Raw genomic sequence first — 25,205 nt, forward strand, 5'->3', positions numbered from 1 at the left:
CTTGTATCTAATCAAAGGTCGTAGTTAGATCCTCATGGTACAATGGTCAAGCTACTGGCATGTTTTCTGACTTCTGTTAGCAGTAGGATGCTTTCAGGAAACGCATATGACAGTTGAGACTTCTGGTAAGATGAATCTAACAGCAGTAATGATTAGTTGGTCGACATGATTTCCCATTTGGAAGAGTTGAAGACGAGTACAAGGATTTTCCTCGTGATTTCACCTCTCGAATATCTGCTAAGATGATTCTTCTATATCTGCCAGTGTGCCATCATCTCGGCTCCGGATATTGTGTTTACTGATCAGTATAGCTCTGAGTTCTCTTACAGTTATGCAGAAGATGAATGGGACGAGTGGGGTTTCATGATTTCATGATCGCCGAATGACAGAGTTGCTGGAACTAGCTGAAACGAATGGCAAAAGAATAGAACAATTCAAAGCCTCATCTCCTTTAACTAGGTTAAATACATTCCTGAAATCTAATTTAAATATTGCCGTATATTAGGAAAGTCCATGAAATGAGCCCTTACTGCATAAGCCGCTGCTTCACAGCCTTGCGAAATCCCAAAGTCAAGTTTGTTTGGTCGAAGCAAGCCTATAGCTTGTGCGTGAATATTTCAGACTTCTTTGGCAACGAGAATGTTACCAACAGCGCTGAACCTGATTTACCGGTTCTTATTTTTCATGGCACAAAGATGCACCGTATTCAAGAGCTCAAAAAATTGTGTCTAGAAGTTAACCTCAGTAACTCAAAGTAGAGAAGCAATATTTTTATTATTTTTTTTTATTATCACACTGGCCGATTCCCACCAAGGCAGGGTGGCCCGAAAAAGAAAAACTTTCACCATCATTCACTCCATCACTGTCTTGCCAGAAGGGTGCTTTACACTACAGTTTTTAAACTGCAACATTAACACCCCTCCTTCAGAGTGCAGGCACTGTACTTCCCATCTCCAGGACTCAAGTCCGGCCTGCCGGTTTCCCTGAACCCCTTCATAAATGTTACTTTGCTCACACTCCAACAGCACGTCAAGTATTAAAAACCATTTGTCTCCATTCACTCCTATCAAACACGCTCACGCATACCTGCTGGAAGTCCAAGCCCCTCGCACACAAAACCTCCTTTACCCCCTCTCTCCAACCTTTCCTAGGCCGACCCCTACCCCGCCTTCCTTCCACTACAGACTGATACACTCTTGAAGTCATTCTGTTTCGCTCCATTCTCTCTACATGTCCGAACCACCTCAACAACCCTTCCTCAGCCCTCTGGACAACAGTTTTGGTAATCCCGCACCTCCTCCTAACTTCCAAACTACGAATTCTCTGCATAATATTCACACCACACATTGCCCTCAGACATGACATCTCCACTGCCTCCAGCCTTCTCCTCGCTGCAACATTCATCACCCATGCTTCACACCCATATAAGAGCGTTGGTAAAACTATACTCTCATACATTCCCCTCTTTGCCTCCAAGGACAAAGTTCTTTGTCTCCACAGACTCCTAAGTGCACAACTCACTCTTTTTCCCTCATCAATTCTATGATTCACCTCATCTTTCATAGACCCATCCGCTGACACGTCCACTCCCAAATATCTGAATACATTCACCTCCTCCATACACTCTCCCTCCAATCTGATATTCAATCTTTCATCACCTAATCTTTTTGTTATCCTCATAACCTTACTCTTTCCTGTATTCACCTTTAATTTTCTTCTTTTGCACACCCTACCAAATTCATCTACCAATCTCTGCAGCTTCTCTTCAGAATCTCCCAAGAGCACAGTGTCATCAGCAAAGAGCAGCTGTGACAACTCCCACTTTGTGTGTGATTCTTCATCTTTTAACTCCACGCCTCTTGTCAAGACCCTCGCATTTACTTCTCTTACAACCCCATCTATAAATATATTAAACAACCACGGTGACATCACACATCCTTGTCTAAGGCCTACTTTTACTGGGAAATAATTTCCCTCTTTCCTACATACTCTAACTTGAGCCTCACTATCCTCGTAAAAACTCTTCACTGCTTTCAGTAACCTACCTCCTACACCATACACTTGCAACATCTGCCACATTGCCCCCCTATCCACCCTGTCATACGCCTTTTCCAAATCCATAAATGCCACAAAGACCTCTTTAGCCTTATCTAAATACTGTTCACTTATATGTTTCACTGTAAACACCTGGTCCACACACCCCCTACCTTTCCTAAAGCCTCCTTGTTCATCTGCTATCCTATTCTCCGTCTTACTCTTAATTCTTTCAATAATAACTCTACCATACACTTTACCAGGTATACTCAGCAGACTTATCCCTCTATAATTTTTGCACTCTCTTTTATCCCCTTTGCCTTTATACAAAGGAACTATGCATGCTCTCTGCCAATCCCTAGGTACCTTACCCTCTTCCATACATTTATTAAATAATTGCACCAACCACTCCAAAACTATATCCCCACCTGCTTTTAACATTTCTACCTTTATCCCATCAATCCCGGCTGCCTTACCCCCTTTCATTTTACCTACTGCCTCACGAACTTCCCCCACACTCACAACTGGCTCTTCCTCACTCCTACAAGATGTTATTCCTCCTTGTCCTATACACGAAATCACAGCTTCCCTATCTTCATCAACATTTAACAATTCCTCAAAATATTCCCTCCATCTTCCCAATACCTCTAACTCTCATTTAATAACTCTCCTCTCCTATTTTTAACTGACAAATCCATTTGTTCTCTAGGCTTTCTTAACTTGTTAATCTCACTCCAAAACTTTTTCTTATTTTCAACAAAATTTGTTGATAACATCTCACCCACTCTCTCATTTGCTCTCTTTTTACATTGCTTCACCACTCTCTTAACCTCTCTCTTTTTCTCCATATACTCTTCCCTCCTTGCATCACTTCTACTTTGTAAAAACTTCTCATATGCTAACTTTTTCTCCCTTACTACTCTCTTTACATCATCATTCCACCAATCGCTCCTCTTCCCTCCCGCACCCACTTTCCTGTAACCACAAACTTCTGCTGAACACTCTAACACTACATTTTTAAACCTACCCCATACCTCTTCGACCCCATTGCCTATGCTCTCATTAGCCCATCTATCCTCCAATAGCTGTTTATATCTTTCCCTAACTGCCTCCTCTTTTAGTTTATAAACCTTCACCTCTCTCTTCCCTGATGCTTCTATTCTCCTTGTATCCCATCTACCTTTTACTCTCAGTGTAGCTACAACTAGAAAGTGATCTGATATATCTGTGGCCCCTCTATAAACATGTACATCCTGAAGTCTACTCAACAGTCTTTTATCTACCAATACATAATCCAACAAACTACTGTCATTTCGCCCTACATCATATCTTGTATACTTATTTATCCTCTTTTTCATAAAATATGTATTACCTATAACTAAACCCCTTTCTATACAAAGTTCAATCAAAGGGCTCCCATTATCATTTACACCTGGCACCCCAAACTTACCTACCACACCCTCTCTAAAAGTTTCTCCTACTTTAGCATTCAGGTCCCCTACCACAATTACTCTCTCACTTGGTTCAAAGGCTCCTATACATTCACTTAACATCTCCCAAAATCTCTCTCTCTCCTCTGCATTCCTCTCTTCTCCAGGTGCATACACGCTTATTATGACCCACTTCTCGCATCCAACCTTTACTTTAATCCACATAATTCTTGAATTTACACATTCATATTCTCTTTTCTCCTTCCATAACTGATCATTTAACATTACTGCTACCCCTTCCTTTGCTCTAACTCTCTCAGATACTCCAGATTTAATCCCATTTATTTCCCCCCACTGAAACTCTCCTACCCCCTTCAGCTTTGTTTCGCTTAGGGCCAGGACATCCAACTTCTTTTCATTCATAACATCAGCAATCATCTGTTTCTTGTCATCTGCACTACATCCACGCACATTTAAGCATCCCAGTTTTATAAAGTTTTTCTTCTCTTTTTTAGTAAGTGTCTACAGGAGAAGGGGTTACTAGCCCATTGCTCCCGGCATTTTAGTCGCCTCATACGACACGCATGGCTTACGGAGGAAAGATTCTTTTCCACTTCCCCATGGACAATAGAAGAAATAAAGAAGAACAAGAGCTATTTAGAAAAAGGAGAAAAACCTAGATGTATGTATATATATATGCATGTGCGTGTCTGTGAAGTGTGACCAAAGTGTAAGTAGGAGTAGCAAGATATCCCTGTTATCTAGCGTGTTTATGAGACAGAAAAAGAAACCAGCAATCCTACCATCATGCAAAACAGTTACAGGTTTCTGTTTCACAGTCATCTGGCAGTGGTAATAGTGGTAACGAAATGGTAAACAAAATAAGAGATATTTCATGCGGTGCAATAACTATTGCACTAATAATAATCAGTTCTTACTTTGAGTGGTTGGCCATCATAAGAGCGCATCAAGTCCTGCTGGAACGAGGCCATTAAAATTTGTATAGCTAGTTAACTTTCAGTGGAATGCTTAACGATATTCTCATCGTTTTTCTGATCAAACAAGTCATCTTGCGTGATGACATTTCACCGGAAAATATAGTTCGCCTCCGTTACAACCATGTAACTCGTATAGAATTGGGTTGCCGAACAACCAAAGATACTTAATGATATAAAATAAATATGCAATTGCCTGGTTTCGGTCCAGCTGCATCAATACTGCCGACAATGAGGCATTAGAAACTGAAGCCTATGAATCTTTGTGTTCCACATTTCTGAATACTTATTTTTAAGTCACATTGGACAAAGCTGGAATGGATACATTTTACTTGTTTGATGACCAACAAAAAATTATTAAGCACACATACTTCATTAAATCCAAGTTTCCACTTGGCTTAACATGATATGAGAAGCTTATATTTGAGATCTTAAGACTATCAATTGATAATTTGTATTAGAAATTATTATATATGGTAAAGTTTAAATAAAAATATAACTATTCTTTTTCCTTCATCGCTCAATCATATCCTTTCCTTGTTTTGTTTGTATTGACTTATTTGCTATAGCTCTAACCAGAGAAAGTATTTTTCTTAAAAGTAAAAGCATTTTAACTTGTTGGTGGTAGATAATTCTCACAACATATCAACACGTATTGTAAAGCTAACAATACATTGGACATAGGTTGTACAAAGACAGAGAAGAGGAAGCATTTATTAGACAGTTTCGCAATTTCAAACTCTCTTTGATACTCTTCTTGAGCGAAACATCATAACTGTTTGCTCTGCTCAAAGTACCTTTCGAAATATCCCTCTTTGTCAACACTGTTTTCCAGCCATACCATGATAACCCGGCTTGCAACTCTGGCAACAAGCGCTTCTCTCCTCAATTACTTTCACTCCACATCGGTCACAGGTGAGGCCTCAGTCCTCTCTTGGATAGCAGTCCGTGAGGGTGATGCTCGGGTGCTCTTCCACAAGCCCCTCATATGTCATCTCCATAATAGGATCCAGTAGCTTATGGAATCTTTCACATTGTGTTTATGTGTCTGGTAGTGATTTGTTCTTCAGGAAACCGGACAAAACTCTTAGACACGAGGCTTACCGGGAATAGGTTTGGTATCCAGATTTAAGATATTGAAAATTTGATTACGTCCATGTCCAGTGGGCCGGAAGCTTGAGTTCCTAAAGTTTATCTCGTCAGTGTTATTGCATAGTCTGCTCAAGGACAGTATTGTATTGCGTATATGTTGAAAGAATAGTGGCATAGTATTGGAATCGAATGTGATGTGCAGTGACTGGTTTGCAGTGACTGAGGCCTACAGTGACTAGTCTGCAGTGTCTGGTTTGTAGTTAAACAAAAAGGCACAATACCGTGACTGGAACAATACACAAATAACCCGCACATAAAGAGAGAAGCTAACGACGACGTTTCGGTCCGACTTGGACCATTGACAAAGTCAATGGTCCAAGTCGGACCGAAACGTCGTCGTTAGCTTCTCTCTTTTATGTGCGGGTTATTTGTGTATTGTCTGGTTTGTAGTGTTTGAGGTCTGCAGAGATTATGGTCTTCGGAGGCTCGGATCTGCAGTGACTGTAGTAAGTATAGGTTGTCTACAATGACTAATCTATGGTGCCTTTAGTTGGCAGTGACTTCCATCTAGTGATTATTATCTACATTAACTGTTATCAACCGTGACTATGATCTACAACTGGCATTGGGCAGACTTTATTGAGACGGTATCTAGTTTTTTTTCAAAGTTCTCCCAAATATAGAAAAACAAAGAACATACTTCGACCAGCCAGGGATCAAACCCAGGACTCTCGCCAGACTGGAGAGAAGCAAGTTAGACCACTATTGCCTTAGACTGCCACACCTACAAGGCACATAACGCTTGGCAGCTACTGGGACCACCAGCCATGTTTTCCTTAGCCCAGGCAGCATTCAGGGGACGGTAAGCTACAGGATTAGTTTTAATCTCCTCCCAGTAATGCCAGTTCACAGTTATTGAGCTACAGTGACAGTGTGCTACAGTGACTATTCTATAGTGATGCAGTCTGCTGTGGCTGTAGTTTACAGTGACTACGGTCTTCAGTTATTTATATTGTGTGGAAAAGGGCACTTCTGTACATTTCATGACATTAATTTTGATAAAAGAAAGGTCTCGCCACCAGTGGTTTCATCAGTGATGAAACGTTACCACTGGACACAGGTGCCTTTTTTTCACAGTTTAACTGTAACATCATACCATTTACAACTAGTTATTTACATCACCCTCTACAGCATACGTAGCAACAGAGTCGGTAAAATTAGTACACTACCACCTATTAGGGAAGCCAAAGCCTTGTCTTCCGTTAAAATTCAGCAAATCAATTAAAAATATTTCTTTGTAGTCTTTAGGTATAAGACGCATTCTAAACAGTCTTGAGTGATGACGTCATGTGATTCCTTCATGGGAGAAGGAAAGTACCTCAAGGCCGGCGATGGGCTCTTGACACAAGGAAATGTAACTACCCTCCTCTTACTTTGATCACACTATTTGCCTACCAATCTTCAGGCACTGCATAACCTCCATGGGTTCAATGATTACCTAGGAAGATAATAAAAAATAATAGAACTAATTGAGGTGAGACGAGATATGTCTCGCCTCGAGACATATCTCGAGATATGGTCCAGCCAGAAGGCTGGACCAGCCTTCTGGCTCTCAGGTACGACATATATGAACAGAAGCTCAGGTGGCAAAAAAGTTCGACTCACAGCGGAAAGGACCTAGAATCGATTCTAGGCTAGACGCAACGTGTGGACAAATCTTATTACCCCTTCTAGCAGCAAATGTATTCCTGGCGTTCAGTTAACTGTCATTTATGCATTGAACATAGTCTCAGTGTGTGACAACTATATTCTGTATCATAATCACATCATGGAAACTAACGCTAGCTGTGTTTAAATTTAAGTGACAGTCTATCACATAGAATGGGTTTTCATATTTATGAAGTGAATGTGTTGGTCATAGCTAGGATATTTTAGTGGGACGATGAGGAAATCGTCAAGTAATCCACTATGGGAACAGTGGCTACGAGAACTTGAATGCTCTCACAGCTTCTGAACTTATTGTAATCGTTGGCTTGATGGTAGCATACTTATATTTCGAATGGGCTTTAAAAAGAGCTGAAGTAGGATAACAACTTCCTAGTGGTTGTAATATGTCTATGATAGGGCTGGATTTAGTAATGAGCTGAAGTTGAATAACAACATTCTAATAGGAAAAGGAGGGCAGTATATTGTACATTAGGAAGGGCACTGAACTAAAGTAAGAAAACAGGGGTTTGGGGTTTGGGGTTTGGGGTCTCCGCTCATGGGCCGCATCTCGTCTGCTCATTAGAAGTGAATTAATTCAGGTCACCAAACAATTCATTTTCTAAAAGAGTTGTTTATTGCAGATGGAAGCGTGCGGGATGGCCAAGAATGAGAGGCCAGGGGTGGATAACCCAGCCTTCAGTGGTGAGGAGGATGACCAACACAGTAAGAAAATCCATAATTATTCGTAAAATTTCGAGCAGGCAATAACAACATGTGATACCAAGTAGTAAAACGGCAAAAAAAGAAGAAAAAAAAATGCAAACACTAGGGCTTTTTTTATAATAAATGATTTTGTCCCAGGACCATGGTCCTTTCCTTATGTAAATAAGAGCAAGAAACAAATTCTTATATGATTAGGAGTACCTCAGAGTGGCAGTGAGGTTTATGTTCAGTGACGGTATAAACTTTGGTAATAAATACCGACAAGTTGGTTCAGAAAGACACGTAAGCAAACATTATAACATATTTATTAGAAAACGTTTCGGTCCTGGGACCTTGATCACTTCTAACATACAGAGGTAGAAAGACATTATATATAGGCGGAGAGTGAGATGTGACGCACGTGACCTGAGGAATGTCATAAGAACATAAGAATGGAGGAACACTGTAGAAGGCCTACTGGCCCATGCGAGGCAGGTCCTTATCAAAACAACCTCTACCTATGATGAGGAAGGGTAGACGATGAAATCACGTGACTCCTGTGTTGTTGGGTTGGTGCTGCTTAAGTATCATGTATGCCAATGTTTTTGAAATTTTTTTCTTATGTTCTTATGACATTCCTCAGGTCACGTGCGTCACATCTCACTCTCCGCCTATATATATAATGTCTTTCTACCTCTGTATGTTAGAAGTGATCAAGGTCCCAGGACCGAAACGTTTTCTAATAAATATGTTATAGTGTTTGCTTACGTGTCTTTCTAAACCAACATGTTCAGTGACATATCACCTGACGGCCATATCTGGTGGTGAGCAGGGTGACGTATTATGTTCCATGATTGTGTGCCTCCTTGGTGACAACACTGTAACATCCCTTTTTGCTTAGCTGTGTTTGTTAAAGCATTCAAAGAGGCTTGCAAGTAATGGCGTCTACTGATATTTGGCTTAATAATAATTATCTATACGTCGGCCCAATTTATAACGTCTCCCTCTGTTCCCGTGAACAACGCACGCGTTATTCAGGTCATCCTTGTTGAAAGCATATTTGGTTTTGTAGATGCTAGAGGGCAAACTTCTTCCGTGTTTCTCCTACGTACTTGTCGCAATGACTACACAGAGTAGTGTACACACCGGCGGTGCAATGTGGCTCATTATCCCTTTGTTTTTCGCTTAAGTGTCAGGTGGTAATATTTACATTTGCGTTTCACTTTGTCGATTTTATATTTAAAAAAAGCTTTAATGTGGATAGTTTGAACGATAAGGTCGGTGGCCCCTGGTCTATTTGTTTTATTTTATGTTTGCAGACTCATAATTAATTCTTGCTAAATGATCCATAATGTTTAGCGTTTCTCGTGCATAATAACAATAAACATAATAACAATAATAATAATAATAATAATAATAATAATAATAATAATAATAATAATAATAATAATAATAATAATACTGTAAGTCTGTTGCCACCAAGGTTTGGCGCATTTTAGAGGTGAGCACTGCATGCAAGTCAGAGGAGTGGCCGTAGACGTGGTCCAGATTAGTAAACATTGATATGGACCAGACAATGCAGGAACAACATTGTATATGGGTTAGTGCGTAGTTCTGCAGTACACTGGTGGAGCTCTGCCCCAACACTGCTATTTTTGAAGTCAATGACACATACAAAATTCACTTTTTTAGGAAGCCAGAGAAAAGACATGCTGTAGATTTTTTTATTGCAAAAGCATTTCGCTCTGAGTAGCATTTTATTATGGTTTGGTAAAGCTCTGCCGACAGGTGTTCTGTTAACTATTTTTGACAGAACTGAGCGGGACGCTGCCTCAGTAATAGCTCGTTCTGTGTGTTCGTCTTTTCTTCACTCTTCTCGGCCATATATATCTTCTGGATCCAAAACGAAGATGCCAAAATTTTCCATGCACATATAATGAAGCTGCTAATCATAAAATTTGATGTTACATGCGAGGGAAGTTTCCAGCGAGGTGATAGAGGAGTTAGTAATCGAAGGCAATTATGGTGTTGCATTATATGTTCTTTCGTTCATGCCACCTAACTGGCTTAAGGTTTCGGCTGAGGGGAGTAACATTGATAGGTATGTGGAGAAAGACACGAGTATGCAGAACAAGTCTTCATTTGGGCGATGTTTCGGTCTAAATAGAGAATTTTCTTCTACAGACGGCAGCGTTAAGAAAGAGGTAGCTGGGGAGGCTGGCAAGACCTCTGGGAAGGACCTCACATCGGAGGAGAAAAAGGAGAAATTTTTGATCATGAAGAACATAGTCGTTATCTCTATCGCTTTCACCTTCCTCTTCACCAGCTACAATTCAATGTCTAATCTCCAGTCTTCCATTAATAAGTGAGTGAAGCATTGTTATCCGTCGTCACGAGATTCAGACATGCATTTATTTAAAGAATGATAAAGTACGTGTTATTATAAATATATATTTTATGCTTCAATGGCCTTCATCTACCAAGGTAGGCTGATATCTCCCTCTCCTCCACCCAGACAAAAAGAAAACACATTGACTATCATTCTTTCATAACTACCTTGCCAGAAGTGTGCGGACATCATCCTCACGGCTCGTAATGTAAATGGACCAGAAAACCGACAAGTTGAAAAATTAGACACTAGTACAATATTTGGGAATCAAGAAAGATTTCCAAATGTTTCATCCTCACGACTCCTTCAAAATGCAGGCATCGTGCTTCCTGTATCCAGTACTCGAATGGATCACGTGTTAATTACCTAGTTGTAGTTACAAGTTCGTGGTTACAAGAGTGGAACTGTGTTCGAAGTGTCCATTGTTTTTGTTAATCACAATTATTCTTAAACTACACAAATGCTGCTTCACACACAACCTTCTTTTGGACCTTAATCAGCTAGTCTACTGTATATGTAAATATTTCTGTCAGTTTTTGTTTTGCAGTGTTTCTTCCGAACCTCGGGGAGCAGATGACTATTTATAATTTTCTGTACTGTTACTTTGACGATATAATAATAACTCTAAAAGTCAAATACAAGATTTTGTTTTATCTGAATCCACACACACACACACATCTATATCTACCTATATCTATCTATCTATCTATCTATCTATCTATCTATCTATCTATCTATCTATATATATATATATATATATATATATATATATATATATATATATATATATATATATATATATATATATATATATATATATATATATATATATATATATATATATATATATATATATATATATATATATATATATATATATATATATATATAGAGAGAGAGAGAGAGAGAGAGAGAGAGAGAGAGTTGACGAGGGGAAAAAAGGTGAGTGGGGCCACTGACTGAGAAGTCTGTGCAGAAAAGAACTTTGTCCATGGAAGCAAAGAGGGGAATGTATGAGAGTATAGTTATACAAACGTTCTTATAAATGGGTGGTGAATGTTGCAACAAGGAGAAGGCTGGAGGCAGTGGAGATGTCATGTCTGAGGGTAATGTGTGGTGTGAATATAATGCAGAGAATTCGTAGTTTGGAAATTAGGAGGAGATGCAGGATTACCAAAACTATTATCCAGAGGGCCTAGAAGAGGTTTTTGAGGTGGTTTGGACATGTAGAGATGAAACAAAATAGAATAACTTCGAGAGTGCATAAATCTGTAGTGGAGGGAAGGTGGGGAAGAGGTCGGCCTACGAAAAGTTGGAGGGAGGGGGTAACGGAGGTTTTGTGTGCTAGGGGCTTCACACTCCAACAGCACTGTCTTGCAATCTTTCCCTCGGATTTACGGCACACAAGACCATGGTACCCGAATCGGTCTGCGTCAAGTATTAAAAACCATTTGTCTCCATTCACTCCTATCAAACACGCTCACGTATGCCCGCTGGAAGTCCAAGCCCCTCGCACACAAAACCTCCTTTATCCCCTCCCTCCAACCTTTCCTAGGCCGACCCCTACCACGCCTTCCTTCCACTACAGACTGATACACTCTTGAAGTCATTCTGTTTTGTTCCATTCTCTCTACATGTCCGAACCACCTCAACAACCCTTCCTCAACCCTCTGGACAACAGTTTTGGCAATCCCGCACCTCCTCCTAACTTCCAAACTACGAATTCTCTGCATTATATTCACACCACACATTGCCCTCAGACATGACATCTCCACTGCCTCCAGCCTTCTCCTCGCTGCAACATTCATCACCCATGCTTCACACCCATATAAGAGCGTTGGTAAAACTATGCTTTCATACATTCCGATCTTTGCCTCCAAGGACAAAGTTCTTTGTCTCCACAGACTCCTAAGTGCACCGCTCACCCTTTTCCCCTCATCAGTTCTATGATTCACCTCATCTTTCACAGACCCACCCGCTGACACGTCCACTCTCAAATATCTGAATACATTCACCTCCTCCATACTCTCTCCCTCCAATCTGATATCCAATCTTTCATCACCTAATCTTTTTGTTATCCTCATAACCTTACTCTTCCCTGTATTCACTTTTAATTTTCTTCTTTTACATACGCTACCAAATTCATCCACCAACCTCTGCAACTTCTCTTCAGAATCTCCCAAGAGCAGTGTCATCAGCAAAGAGCAACTGTGACAACTCCCACTTTATGTGTGATTCTTTATCTTTTAACTCCACGCCTCTTGCCAAGACCCTCGCATTTACTTCTCTTACAACCCCATCTATAAATATATTAAACAACCATGGTGACATCACACATCCTTGTCTAAGGCCTACTTTTACAGGGAAATAATCTCCCTCTTTCCTACATACTCTAACTTGAGCCTCACTATCCTCGTAAAAACTCTTCACTGCTTTCAGTAACCTACCTCCTATACCATACACCTGCAACATCTGCCACATTGCCCCCCTACCCACTCTGTCATACGCCTTTTCCAAATCCATAAATGCCACAAAAACCTCTTTAGCCTTATCTAAATACTGTTCACTTAAATGTTTCACTGTAAACACCTGGTCCACACCCCCCCCCTACCTTTCCTAAAGCCTCCTTGTTCATCTGCTATCCTATTCTCTCTCTTACTCTTAATTCTTTCAATAATAACTCTACCATACACTTTACCAGGTATACTCAACAGACTTATTCTCCTATAATTTTTGCACTCTCTTTTGTTCCCTTTGCCTTTATACAAAGGAACTGTGCATGCTCTCTGCAAATTCCTAGGTACCTTACCCTCTTCTATACATTTATTAAATAATAGCACCAACCACTCCAAAACTATATCCCCACCTGCTTTTAACATTTCTATCTTTATCCCATCAATCCCAGCTGCCTTACCCCCTTTGATTTTACCTACTGCCTCACGAACTTCCCCCCACACTCACAACTGGCTCTTCCTCACTCCTACAAGATGTTATTCCTCCTTGCCCTATACATGAAATCACAGCTTCCCTATCTTCATCAACATTTAACAATTCCTCATAATATTCCCTCCATCTTCCCAATACCTCTAACTCTCCATTTAATAACTCTCCTATCCTATTTATAACTAACAAATCCATTTGTTCTCTAGGCTTCCTTAACTTGTTAATCTCACTCCAAAACTTTTTCTTATTTTCAACAAAATTTGTTGATAACATCTCACCCACTCTCTCATTTGCTCTCTTTTTACATTGCTTAACCACTCTCTTAACTTCTCTCTTTTTCTCCATATACTCTTCCCTCCTTGCATCACTTCTACTTTGTAAAAACTTCTCATATGCTAACTTTTTCTCCCTTACTACTCTCTTAACATTATCATTCCACCAATCGCTCCTCTTCCCTCCTGCACCCACTTTCCTGTAACCACAAACTTCTGCTGAACACTCTAACACTACATTTTTAAACCTACCCCATACCTCTTCGACCCCATTGCCTATGCTCTCATTAGCCCATCTATCCTCCAATAGCTGTTTATATCTTACCCTAACTGCCTCCTCTTTTAGTTTATAAACCTTCACCTCTCTCTTCCCTGATGCTTCTATTCTCCTTGTATCCAATCTACCTTTTACTCTCAGTGTAGCTACAACTAGAAAGTGATCTGATATATCTGTGGCCCCTCTATAAACATGTACATCCTGAAGTCTACTCAACAGTCTTTTATCTACCAATACATGATCCAACAAACTGCTGTCATTTCGCTCTACATCATATCTTGTATACTTATTTATCCTCTTTTTCTTAAAATATGTATTCCTATAACTAAACCCCTTTCTTTACAAAGTTCAATCAAAGGGCTCCCATTATCATTTACACCTGGCACCCCAAACTTACCTACCACACCCTCTCTAAAAGTTTCTCCTACTTTAGCATTCAGGTCCCCTACCACAATTATTCTCTCACTTGGTTCAAAGGCTCCTATACATTCACTTAACATCTCCCAAAATTTCTCTCTCTCCTCTACATTCCTCTCTTCTCCAGGTGCATACACGCTTATTATGACCCACTTTTCGCATCCAACCTTTACTTTAATCCACATAATTCTTGAATTTACACATTCATATTCTCTTTTCTCCTTCCATAACTGATCCTTCAACATTATTGCTATCCCTTCCTTAGCTCTAACTCTCTCAGATACTCCAGATTTAATCCCATTTATTTCCCCCCACCAAAACTCCCCTACCCCCTTCAGCTTTGTTTCACTTAGGGTCAGGACATCCAAGTTCTTTTCATTCATAACATCAGCAATCATGTTTCTTGTCATCCACACTACATCCACACGCATTCAAGCATCCCAGTTTTTTAAGGTTTTCATTCTTCTCTTTTTTAGTAAATGTGTACAGGAGAAGGGGTTACTAGCCCATTGTTCCCGGCATTTTAGTCGCCTCATATGACATGCATGGCTTACAGAGGAAAGATTCTTTTCCACTTCCCCATGGACATATATATATATATATATATATATATATATATATATATATATATATATATATATATATATATATATATATATATATATATATATATATATATATATATGCAAACAGTCACAGATGGGCGATCTTAACTATGCAGGCCAAGCCACGGGGGGGGGGGAATCTTTAGCTCAGATATTTTCACACTTTTCAGTGCGTCATCAGGTGCTGTGCAATGTTGCAAGGGAGCAACCAATGCAGGGAGAAAAGTCTCAGAGTAGCGTAGGTGTCACCGGCCACGGTTACCCTTAGACTGGGTTAGTGGTCGATGCCAACCCCACCCTACCATCATCCTCCCACTACCCATATGGGGTAGGAGGGTTTCTGAGATGTCAAGTAGGAAATTATAAGATATAAAAAGCCAGCCCTAAGCTTTTTCTAATCGTTTATTACAGGTCATGTGGTTTGAGAAAATAAGTTTCTCGTTAGATACTGTAGGCATGGATAGCTATTATTCTGTGTGACCTTTTCAAATAATGAAAGAAAAGAATACAATGTGCTCTTTGTCCGTTTAAATGTCCTGCTCTGAGGTACTCGAATGTTCTACCCATGTACTCAGAAGTATCTCTTCCTACATATTGTCTACTATTTTGTCAGTGGCTGTTAATATGCCATACATGGGGACTTCTATGCCTATCCGATAATATTTATATGATTATACTAATACTCTTTAACCTTTCCTACGTTTTCTTGTCACTGTATGGTACAAGAACAGCTACAGGTGACCATACAGTGACAAGATAACGCAAGGAAAGGTTAAAGAGTATTAGTATAATCATATAAATATTATCGGATAGGCATAGAAGTCCCCATGTATGGCATATTAACAGCCACTGACAAAATAGTAGAAAATAGTAGAAAAATGACAGGATGGATAATGAGAACCTTCAAAACTAGGGATGCCAAGCCCATGATGACACTCTTCAGGTCACTTGTCCTATCTAGGCTGGAATATTGCTGCACACTAACAGCACCTTTCAAGGCAGGTGAAATTGCTGACCTAGAAAATGTACAGAGAACTTTCACGGCGCGCATAACGGAGATAAAACACCTCAATTACTGGGAGCGCTTGAGGTTCCTAAACCTGTATTCCCTGGAACGCAGGCGGGAGAGATACATGATTATATACACCTGGAAAATCCTAGAGGGACTAGTACCGAACTTGCACACGAAAATCACTCACTACGAAAGCGAAAGACTTGGCAGACGATGCACCATCCCCCCAATGAAAAGCAGGGGTGTCACTAGCACGTTAAGAGACCACACAATAAGTGTCAGGGGCCCGAGACTGTTCAACTGCCTCCCAGCATACATAAGGGGGATTACCAACAGACCCCTGGCAGTCTTCAAGCTGGCACTGGACAAGCACCTAAAGTCGGTTCCTGACCAGCCGGGCTGTGGCTCGTACGTTGGTTTGCGTGCAGCCAGCAGCAACAGCCTGGTTGATCAGGCTCTGATCCACCAGGAGGCCTGGTCACAGACCGGGCCGCGGGGGCGTTGACCCACGGAACTCTCTCCAGGTAAACTCCAGGTGAGTACATGGGTAGAACATTCGAGTACCTCAGAGCAGGACATTTAAACGGACAAAGAGCACATTGTACTCTTTTCTTTCATTATTTGAAAAGGTCACACAGAATAATAGCTATCCATGCCTACAGTATCTAACGAGAAACTTATTTTCTCAAACCACATGACCTGTTATAAACGATTAGAAAAAGCTTAGGGCTGGCTTTTTATATCTTATAATTTCCTACTTGACATCTCAGAAACCCTCCTACCCCACATGGGCAGTGGGGGGGATGATGGTAGGGTGGGGTTGGCACCGACCACTAACCCAGTCTAAGGGTAACCGTGGCCGGTGACACCTACGCTACTCTGAGACTTTTCTTCCTGTTTTTGGTTGCTCCCTTGCAACATTGCACAGCTCCTGATGACGCACTGAGAAGTGTGAAAGTACTTCAGCTAAAGATTTCCACTCCCTCCCCCCCGTGGCTTGTCCTGCATATATATGTATGTATGTATGTACAGTATTTGTGTGTATGTGTATATATACACATATCCATATGATGAAATAAATACAGAAGAATGGACACCATGAGCACAGTTCTGCTCCTGTAATTACAAATAGTTTATTTGCAAATACATAACTACTTACACAGTTTTAACATGGTTTAACAATAGGAAAACTTTGGTTTCTTATGAGGGGCTTCCCGGCCTGTGATGCAAGTGGAGGGGGGGAGGGGGGGAGGGAGGGAGGGTTAAGGGAGGGGATGAAAGTGAGAGAGATGGGAAGAAAAGGGAGAGGAAAATAAAGAGAGAGTATATGAGATACGTAGATAGGTAGGAATAAGGTTAAGCCATGTCGCAAGTCTTCAGTTGAAATATAATGTACAGGTTGGTAGTTAGATAGGTAGTTAAGATTTTGATCCAGTTGAGATACTACCCAAGTAGTATAATGAGTCACTGTGGTAGCCACACTTACACGGCTCTTAACTGAAGCACAAACTGTTTCAGCTGAAGCACAAACTCTCAGCTGAAACACAAACTACTGTACTTTTATTGCTGGCCAAACTTATCACCCTCACACACAGGTTACGCAGACTGCGCATCGATTATTTCTATCTATTCATTACTTCTTAACCACACATAATCACACACACACGCGGGAAACAAGTACACGAGGGAACAACTAGAAGTTGAAAGTACAGATAATTCACAGGGATGTTAGGAAGTAGTTCTTCAGCCTTAGAGTGCTCAGAAAGAGGAATGATCTGTGACAGTTGAGTAGTAGAGGGAGGATCCATACATAGTTTTATAAACGAGGTACAATAAGGCTCTTGAAAACAAGAGAAAGTGAACCCAGGTCCTGCCAGCGAAGAGGAAGGGCCAGGAGCTGAGTCGCGACCTCAGCAACTACATATTGGGAGTACACATAGAGTATGCAGCCCCATCATAGAGGTCCCATGTAAGAAATCTCGAAAAAATTGAGAAGTTTGAAATCTGACTTGTCCCAGAGGCTAAAGAAGATGATCCTCGGGGGGACATGATTACGACGTACAACATACTCAGATAATTTGACAGAGTATATGGACAATTTTTTCGAATTATGAGGAATACGAGTGAGGAATGACAGACGGTAGGTAAAGACACAGATGAGCCATTGGTATGTCAGAAAATACTTTTTCAGTATCAGTTGAATGAGCTAGATGAGGAAGTGGTAGTAGCAAACTCAATACACAGTTCAAGAGTAGGTGTGAGCCCATGAGGCTAGAAGCCACCAAAGCCGGCAATTGTAGTTAAGAGGTGGGGCCAGGAGCTTAGACTCTGCCCCTTCAAACACAACTTCGTAAGTACAACTCGGTAAGTACACACACACACACACACTGTCATTATCTTCTGATTTTCAGGGTAGATGGAACAGCATCACTGACTGTTCTTTATGGTGCTTTCGTCTTCTCCTGCTGCTTCTTGCCGTCGTGGCTGCTGTCGTTGTTAAAGGAGAAGTACACGATAGCACTCTCCATGCTCTGCTACTCTTCCTACATCGCAGCTCAGTTCTACCCAGAGATCTACACTCTCGTACCTACAGCCTTCATCCTGGGCTTGGGAGCTGCACCGCTCTGGGCCTCCAAGTGCATTTACTTAACCAAGGTGTGCCAGGGCAGGCAAATTCTGGGTTTAAATTATGTATTGTATGTGGTTTACAGATTTTTTTTAATACAATCAATTCTGCACCTTACCAATAATTTTTACAGTTGGCTACAGTTTATGGTTTCTGCCTTCAGAATTATTTTAATACATGCAAAAGGTGGGTTTTCTTAATGATAAATTTACACCTGGAATTAATGACATTATATATTCAACTATATCAATTTAAAATATTTGCAGTTTCCTCTTTCTTTTGCTTTGTTTTGTTTTGCGGTAACAAATGATTTACTGTTTTATGTAGCACTAAACATGGGGTTCTGACTGCTGCATTAAATGTTTACTTTTCTTTTTTTTTTCTTTTCATGACACATACTGTATTTTCTATGTAATAATCTGATGTTATATTTTTTTTTTCAGTGAAATACAATCTAGGCAATAGTATTTAATAATTCAATGAAACGTTGATAATTATGAAGCTCTAATATATATCATTGGATCTGCCTTGAAATGCGCCAGTATCGCGGAGATGCATCATTGTCTCTTCCTTGTTGTAGGTTGGGCTGAGATACGCCAGTCTTGTGGGAGAGAACAGTGATGTTATCATAACAAAGTTCTTCGGCATTTTCTTCATGTTCTTCCAGTTTACCCAAGTGTGGGGTAGTCTCATTGCTTCCTCAGGTACAGAGCCACTCTATTTATATTATATATATGATTAAAATATAGTCAATATCGTTCTCCTCTCTCTCTCTCTCTCTCTCTCTCTCTCTCACTCATTAATTCTTTCCTAACAGTGTTGTCTGTGGGTGTAGAGGAAGTCAACCGGACGGAGGCGGAGATACTGTCCTGTGGGTACAACTTCTGCATCTCTGAGCCCACCAGAGAGCTCAACAGCAGCGACTCCAGCGGGAGGGAAGGTCCGCCTCTCTGGCAGATTTACACCTTAGCTTCTATCTTCCTCCTCTGCTCCCTACTCTCCTCTGTTGTCGTCATCATCTTCGTCGATCCTATTAGTTCGTGAGTTAATCTAGTGACTTGTCATAAAATTTTATTTATTAGGTAAATTTATACATATTACAACTGGGCTGCTACCCTCTTCTATGTGATATTAGCATAGTGAGGACCAGGCTATGTATCCTGGTCATTTTCCTTCACAAAGGATGGATTTTGTATATCGGGTGATGAACTCTGCCACCCAGAGCTAGGTATATTCAACAAGGTATTCCTCTATGGGTTCATTAGCTTTATTAGTATTTCAGTTTGGGTTGAATAAGTGAAGGGGTTAGGGCATCAATTTTCCAATTTTCTGAAGACTTACCAGACGTGAAGTTGAAAGACGTAAACTGTGCCTGTTGTAAGCTTAATTTTCAAAACTATTCTTGTAATATTATTATAGGGGCGATATATAATAACTTTGGCTCTCTTCCAGCTTTAAGGAAGTGGTAGGTGGTGGTGGAGAGGGTAAAAGCAGTTTACAGCTGCTAGTTGCCACCTTCAACCATCTGCGTCATCCATACCAGCTGCTCATTGTGCCCCTCACCATCTGGTCAGGTCTTGAACAGGGTTTTCTCACCGCAGACTATACTGCAGTGAGTACTCTATATGGAAGTTTTTTATGTCACTTCAATTATTGGGACTACAAAAGCAGACTAATAGTTTTTGTTTTGTCTTTAAGGGCATTATGCGTGCATTATGCGTACACATAAGCTATATCCATTATGTATAATGAATATTGCATATGTGTATAATTGGGCTTAAGTTGGATATTTGGTTGTACGTTTGTGTATTTACGCAAATGTTTGTCTATATTATGTATTTGTATGTGAATTTTTTCGGAGTAGAGGTGGGATTATTATATATGTAATTACTGGGCTGAGCTTGTGAAGGATGAACTTTGGCTCCTGTGCCCGTCTGGCATATGCACTGTGTGTGTGTGCGTGTGTGTGTGTGTGTGTGTGTGTGTGTGTGTGTGTGTGTGTGTGTGTGTGTGTGTGTGTGTGTGTGTGTGTGTGTGTGTGTGTGTGTGTGTGCGTGCCTGAGTTTATTTCCATGTATTCACCATTTTGTGAATACAGAAATCCAAATTTCAGATTCTGGATTCACTTAATAACCTTAGGTGGAATATCATATTTGAACACATGTCTTATTTTATTCTTCAAATATTTAAATCTTTCCCTCTAGTTCTACTTGCTTTCGTATAACTTATAGTAAAAACTGTAGTTTTTACTATTACATGTTCTGGCTTTTTGTTTATATTTATAGTGATATCCTTCCTTATAGTATTAAACAGTATAAAACAGTAAGGTATCAGCATGACATCGTACTGTAGGCGTGACACAGCTGTTCCTGACACCTCTCTGAGGCAGACCTTGTGCTACCCAGAGAAAAAATGATTGTGCCTCCTACAAACATTTAAAATATAAAATACATCTGTAAATATTGTTTTGGAAATGAATTATTATTACTGTTATTAGCAGCAGTAATAGTAGTAGTAGTAGTAGTAATGGTAGTAGTAATAGTAGTAGTACTAGAAGTAGTAGAAGTAGTAGTAATAGTAGTAGTAGGAGTGGAACTAATAGCAGTAGTAGTAGCAAAACTAGCTCTAGGGATTTGCATGATCACTTTGTCCTTGGCACTTGAGCACTTGTCTCCCTTGACTTAACCAGAGATAACTAAATATAGAGTGAAAGCCGTAGTACAACTTATTTTCCTCCTCCAAAGATTGATAATCAAGCCTCCATTGTTCCACACGCTTATACATTCTTCAATTTCCTGAATTCTCTAACATTCTTTGTAACTGGTCCTCAAATGCTTCTATAACAAGTTTCATTAGTCTTAAGTTTATTATAATCGATGATTTCATCCATCTTTCTCTCGTGGTAGATCCAGATAACGTACTGCTTTATCGGTTCATGACTTGATGAAAGCTCTACACAGAGCCCAAAGTTTCCTAGTAAAAGATTGTTCATGAATAAAACACATAGGTGACACCTGGGTATCTTTATTCTGAAAACAATTCGTCAGTCAGTGGCTTGATCAATTCAATACTGAGATATGTGAAGGTGTTGAAATTAGAGACAGAAGAAGACGAGGTAATCAGTCCCTTAGCCTCGATGAAGGTATACAATACTAGAGTGATCACCTTCAAGGCTGAAGGAATGATTACCTCGTCTTCAACCGTCTCTAGTTTCATCACCCCTCACATACTTCTGTATTGAATTAACGAAGCTACTGGTGGGCGAAACGTCTTCGGAATAAAGACACCTAGGTGTTGCACATGGGTTCAGTCATAAACTTGTCGGCATGGTATACTATTAAAGCTTCCAGATGCTTGTCCTACTTTCGCTAGGCTTCCCCGCATGTCGACTGATTGTTTACATCCTCCTTCCCTCCCTCCCCCTTCCAATTCAACTAATATATTTTTATTGTCGTCATGACTAGTGTAAATATTTTTTTACCTTTAATATCTTTACTCATATATGTGTATATTTATTTCTCTTTTTTTTCCAGTTGACAAGTGAGACAGCAGCCTCTGTCTCACTTGTCTAGTGAGACAGAAGCCACCAGTGAGACAGCAGCCTCTCTCTCACTGGTATTCAGGAAGTAACATTCCTTGCAACTTACCTGTTATTGTCGTTTATGCTTATGTCTTATATTTGTTTTATTCTCTTTTTTTCTTTGATGGTGGGTTGGTTGATGAGCCTCTGACTGCCCCAGGGTCATGCGGTAACCTGTTTACTACCAGCCAGATAGTTTAATCCATAAAGTAGAAATTAAAGGTGTCAGTGTATACACAATGAAAAACATACACTTCATGGTGTATATATCCTGTGTTCTTTTGTTCTGTTATCTTTTTTGTTGTATTTTTCTTTCTTATTACGTTTATAAATATTTATTAGATTCAACTAATTTTTTTTTATTGGGGGTTTATACTTTAATTCATTATGTGTATGATTTTTCTTTGTTTTATTCTCTTTTGAGTATTATTTTACCATTTTAATAAGTGCATGATACTGCGTATTTTGTATCTGCGAGTAAGTTTACACATGAAATCTCCTCACTAGAGCGTGGCTGTGATGCTGTAAATGAGGTTGAAAAATGTCTAGTATACGTTAGTTGAAGTTTTTTTTTTCTGAAGCGTTAAGCTTGTGTGGGTCATCATCTTATTCATTTTCGCCAGACAAATACGTTTCCTGCCCAAGGTGAGGCAGATAAAACAACACATATAACCCGCGTGTTTATGTATGCGCTATTGACGAGCGCCATTTGAGAAGCCTGGCTACGGGAGTAGCGTTGTTTTCCTCCCTCGTAGTTAGAGGACGGCGAATCGAGCCTTCACCTCTCCATGTCCTGAGTGACCCGGACGAGTTTAGCATTTCACATAGAAATGCTAATATATAATAGTTAGTGTCTCCTTTTTTCCCTAAATGGCTAGGCCTTCTGTGTATCCATATGCTCTCGCGCTACCGTCCACAGGATGGATATGGGGTGCACAATAAACTAGCCACTTCGGTGGCAAAATCAAAAAAAATCTAATCCTAAATGGCTCTACATACTGAGCCATCCAAAAGTTGTTATATCTCAGCCTACTGCAAAGCTTTCCTATGTTAGACTCTCTACTACCGCCCTGGATGTCACCCACATCAGTCGGCTAATATCCAGGTACCTATTAACTGTTAGGTAAATAGAGGCATCCGGTGCAAGGGGATATACTCATTCGTGTCTCCCCACCTGGGAATCAAATCCAAGTTCCTTTGGTTGCCAGCCAATTATTCTACTGTTTCAGGGTTACGTGTCGTGTGGTCTCGGGGTTCACATGGTGGGATACGTGATCGTGTGTTATGGTGTGTGTGACGCTCTGTGCTCCATGGGGCTCAGTTCTGTGGTGAAGGTGCTGGGGCGGGTGCCTGTTTTTACCCTGGGCTTCCTCATCAACGTGGCCCTCATCGTGGCACTCGTGTACTGGCGGCCACTCCCGGATGACGTCGCTTGGTTCTTCGTCATTGTCGGCTTTTGGGGAGTGAGTGATGCAATCTGGCAGACGCAGATCAATGGTGAGATCGCTGCAAGAGGAGATTCAATTTCCTAGCTTTTTGTTTTACCCTCAACGAATAAGTAAATAATATGTTTGGAAAGCAATATTGGTTAGGAAAAGTAGAAGCAGCCTTAAGAGACTCATATTTAGATTCTTTGCAAAAAGTCTGGTATTTTAATTTAATCAATCAAATTCCTTGACGTACCATTCTGATTATTATACTGTCTAGTTAATAAAGTCTTGTTTAATTCCAGTTTATATTGATGTTTAAATTCATATATAATACTTGGATCGTCTTTTATATTAGAATACAATGACTTTTTACAATATATGGAGCTGATCACATTACAATCTCTATTCTTTCTGCAGCCTGAAGAGTCAAAAATCCGGCCGTAGTTAGTGAACTGAGGCTCAAGGCTCACAAATTTAGTGCTTTACATCAAGCTCATTCAAACTTTCATCCTACAGCACTGTACGGTGTGATCTTCCCCGGGCAGTGTGAGGCAGCTTTCAGTAACTACCGCTTGTGGGAGTCCATCGGTTTCTTCATCTCCTACGCCTGCAGCACCGCCATCTGCGTCGATGTCAAGATCACCATCCTCATCATTTTCCTCGTGGTAGGCATGACAGGATACTACACCATTGAGATCATACAAAGGATGGGAGGCCCGAAGAAGGATAAGGACGGTAGTGTCATACCACTTGATCAACTCATCGTCAGAGAGTTATAAGTGATTCTTATAGGCTTTTGTTGGTGTCGGTTGTGGCAGTAAAAATAAGGGAATTGCGTCTTGCTGACTCTAGTTAGCATGTACCGATTATTCCTCACTCTCACTGGAGGGTGGTTTGCTCATCCTATTGAATATATATCGATCATTCAACACCGTGGGTCATCCCGCACATTTGTATAATTGTGCCTTATTCATCTTAATTGACGAATACTGATCATTCCTCAACATTGTTAGAATATTATTAACACAGGGTTGGGTGGTCCTGTGGTTTAAAGCGTCATGTGGTTCTCGCTTACCATGAGGCAGGCCAGTACAACATGGGTCCGAATTCTTGGCTAACGCAGTGTTGTTATTGATCAATACCACTCGTTCGTGGTTAAAATAATATGTAAATGATGCGCGTGAGGTTAGTACACCAAACAGGGATGAGAATGAAATTAGCTTACAAGCTCCCACACCTCCGTATGCTCTCGGATGGCGACCCAACAGCTAGCTGTGTGCTGGCTGCGCCATTCTTGTAGGGTTGGGTAGTCCTGTGGTTAAAGCGTCATGTGGTTCTTCCTTACCATGAGGCAGGCCAGTACAACATGGGTTTGAATCCTTGGCTAGCGCAGTGTTGTTATTGATCAATACCACTCGTTCGTGGTTACAATAATATATATATATATATTATATATATATATATATATATATATATATATATATATATATATATATATATTATATATATATATTATATATATTATATATATATTATATTATATATATATTATATTAATAAATGTTCACATAGAATATAAATATAGGGGGTGGTAGGAGAAGAAAATATTCAAACAGCTCCGGGGAGAACCTTGAGTTTTCCCTGAGATACGTTTATTGTCTTCTCTGAGGATGAGGGTCCCCATTCCAGCTATA

The 25,205-nt window shown here is 40.2% G+C and overlaps 1 protein-coding gene across 4 annotated transcripts; it reads left to right on the forward strand.

The window, feature by feature from the left end:
* The first annotated feature begins 5,384 nt into the window (after positions 1-5,384).
* On the forward strand, positions 5,385-24,945 carry LOC128695913 (UNC93-like protein). 4 transcript variants are annotated; one of them, XM_070093034.1, is made up of 9 exons: positions 5,385-5,413; positions 7,900-7,981; positions 10,145-10,325; positions 18,287-18,530; positions 19,082-19,205; positions 19,319-19,541; positions 19,954-20,113; positions 23,311-23,578; positions 24,028-24,945. In XM_070093034.1, the coding sequence occupies exons 2-9, from the start codon at positions 7,900-7,902 to the stop codon at positions 24,288-24,290; spliced, it is 1,545 nt and encodes a 514-aa protein (XP_069949135.1). In that variant the 5' UTR covers positions 5,385-5,413; the 3' UTR covers positions 24,291-24,945. The 4 variants fall into 4 exon arrangements, with proteins under 4 accessions (XP_069949135.1, XP_069949137.1, XP_053642842.2 ...); XM_070093036.1 differs by having other exon boundaries at positions 5,404-5,471; XM_053786867.2 differs by lacking the exon at positions 5,385-5,413 and adding an exon at positions 5,926-6,057.
* The last annotated feature ends 260 nt before the right edge of the window (positions 24,946-25,205 follow it).

The sequence above is a fragment of the Cherax quadricarinatus genome, chromosome 41, assembly GCF_038502225.1.
Source record: "Cherax quadricarinatus isolate ZL_2023a chromosome 41, ASM3850222v1, whole genome shotgun sequence".
Taxonomy (NCBI): domain Eukaryota; kingdom Metazoa; phylum Arthropoda; class Malacostraca; order Decapoda; family Parastacidae; genus Cherax; species Cherax quadricarinatus.

Excerpts from the sequence above, each read along its gene's own strand:
- LOC128695913 (XM_070093034.1), top strand. The coding sequence starts at position 7,900 with ATGGAAGCGTGCGGGATGGCCAAGAATGAGAGGCCAGGGGTGGATAAC. Across the intron at positions 20,114-23,310 it reads TCACCGCAGACTATACTGCA|GGTTACGTGTCGTGTGGTCT; the intron begins GTGAGTACTCTA and ends CTACTGTTTCAG. Across the intron at positions 23,579-24,027 it reads CTGGCAGACGCAGATCAATG|CACTGTACGGTGTGATCTTC; the intron begins GTGAGATCGCTG and ends TTCATCCTACAG.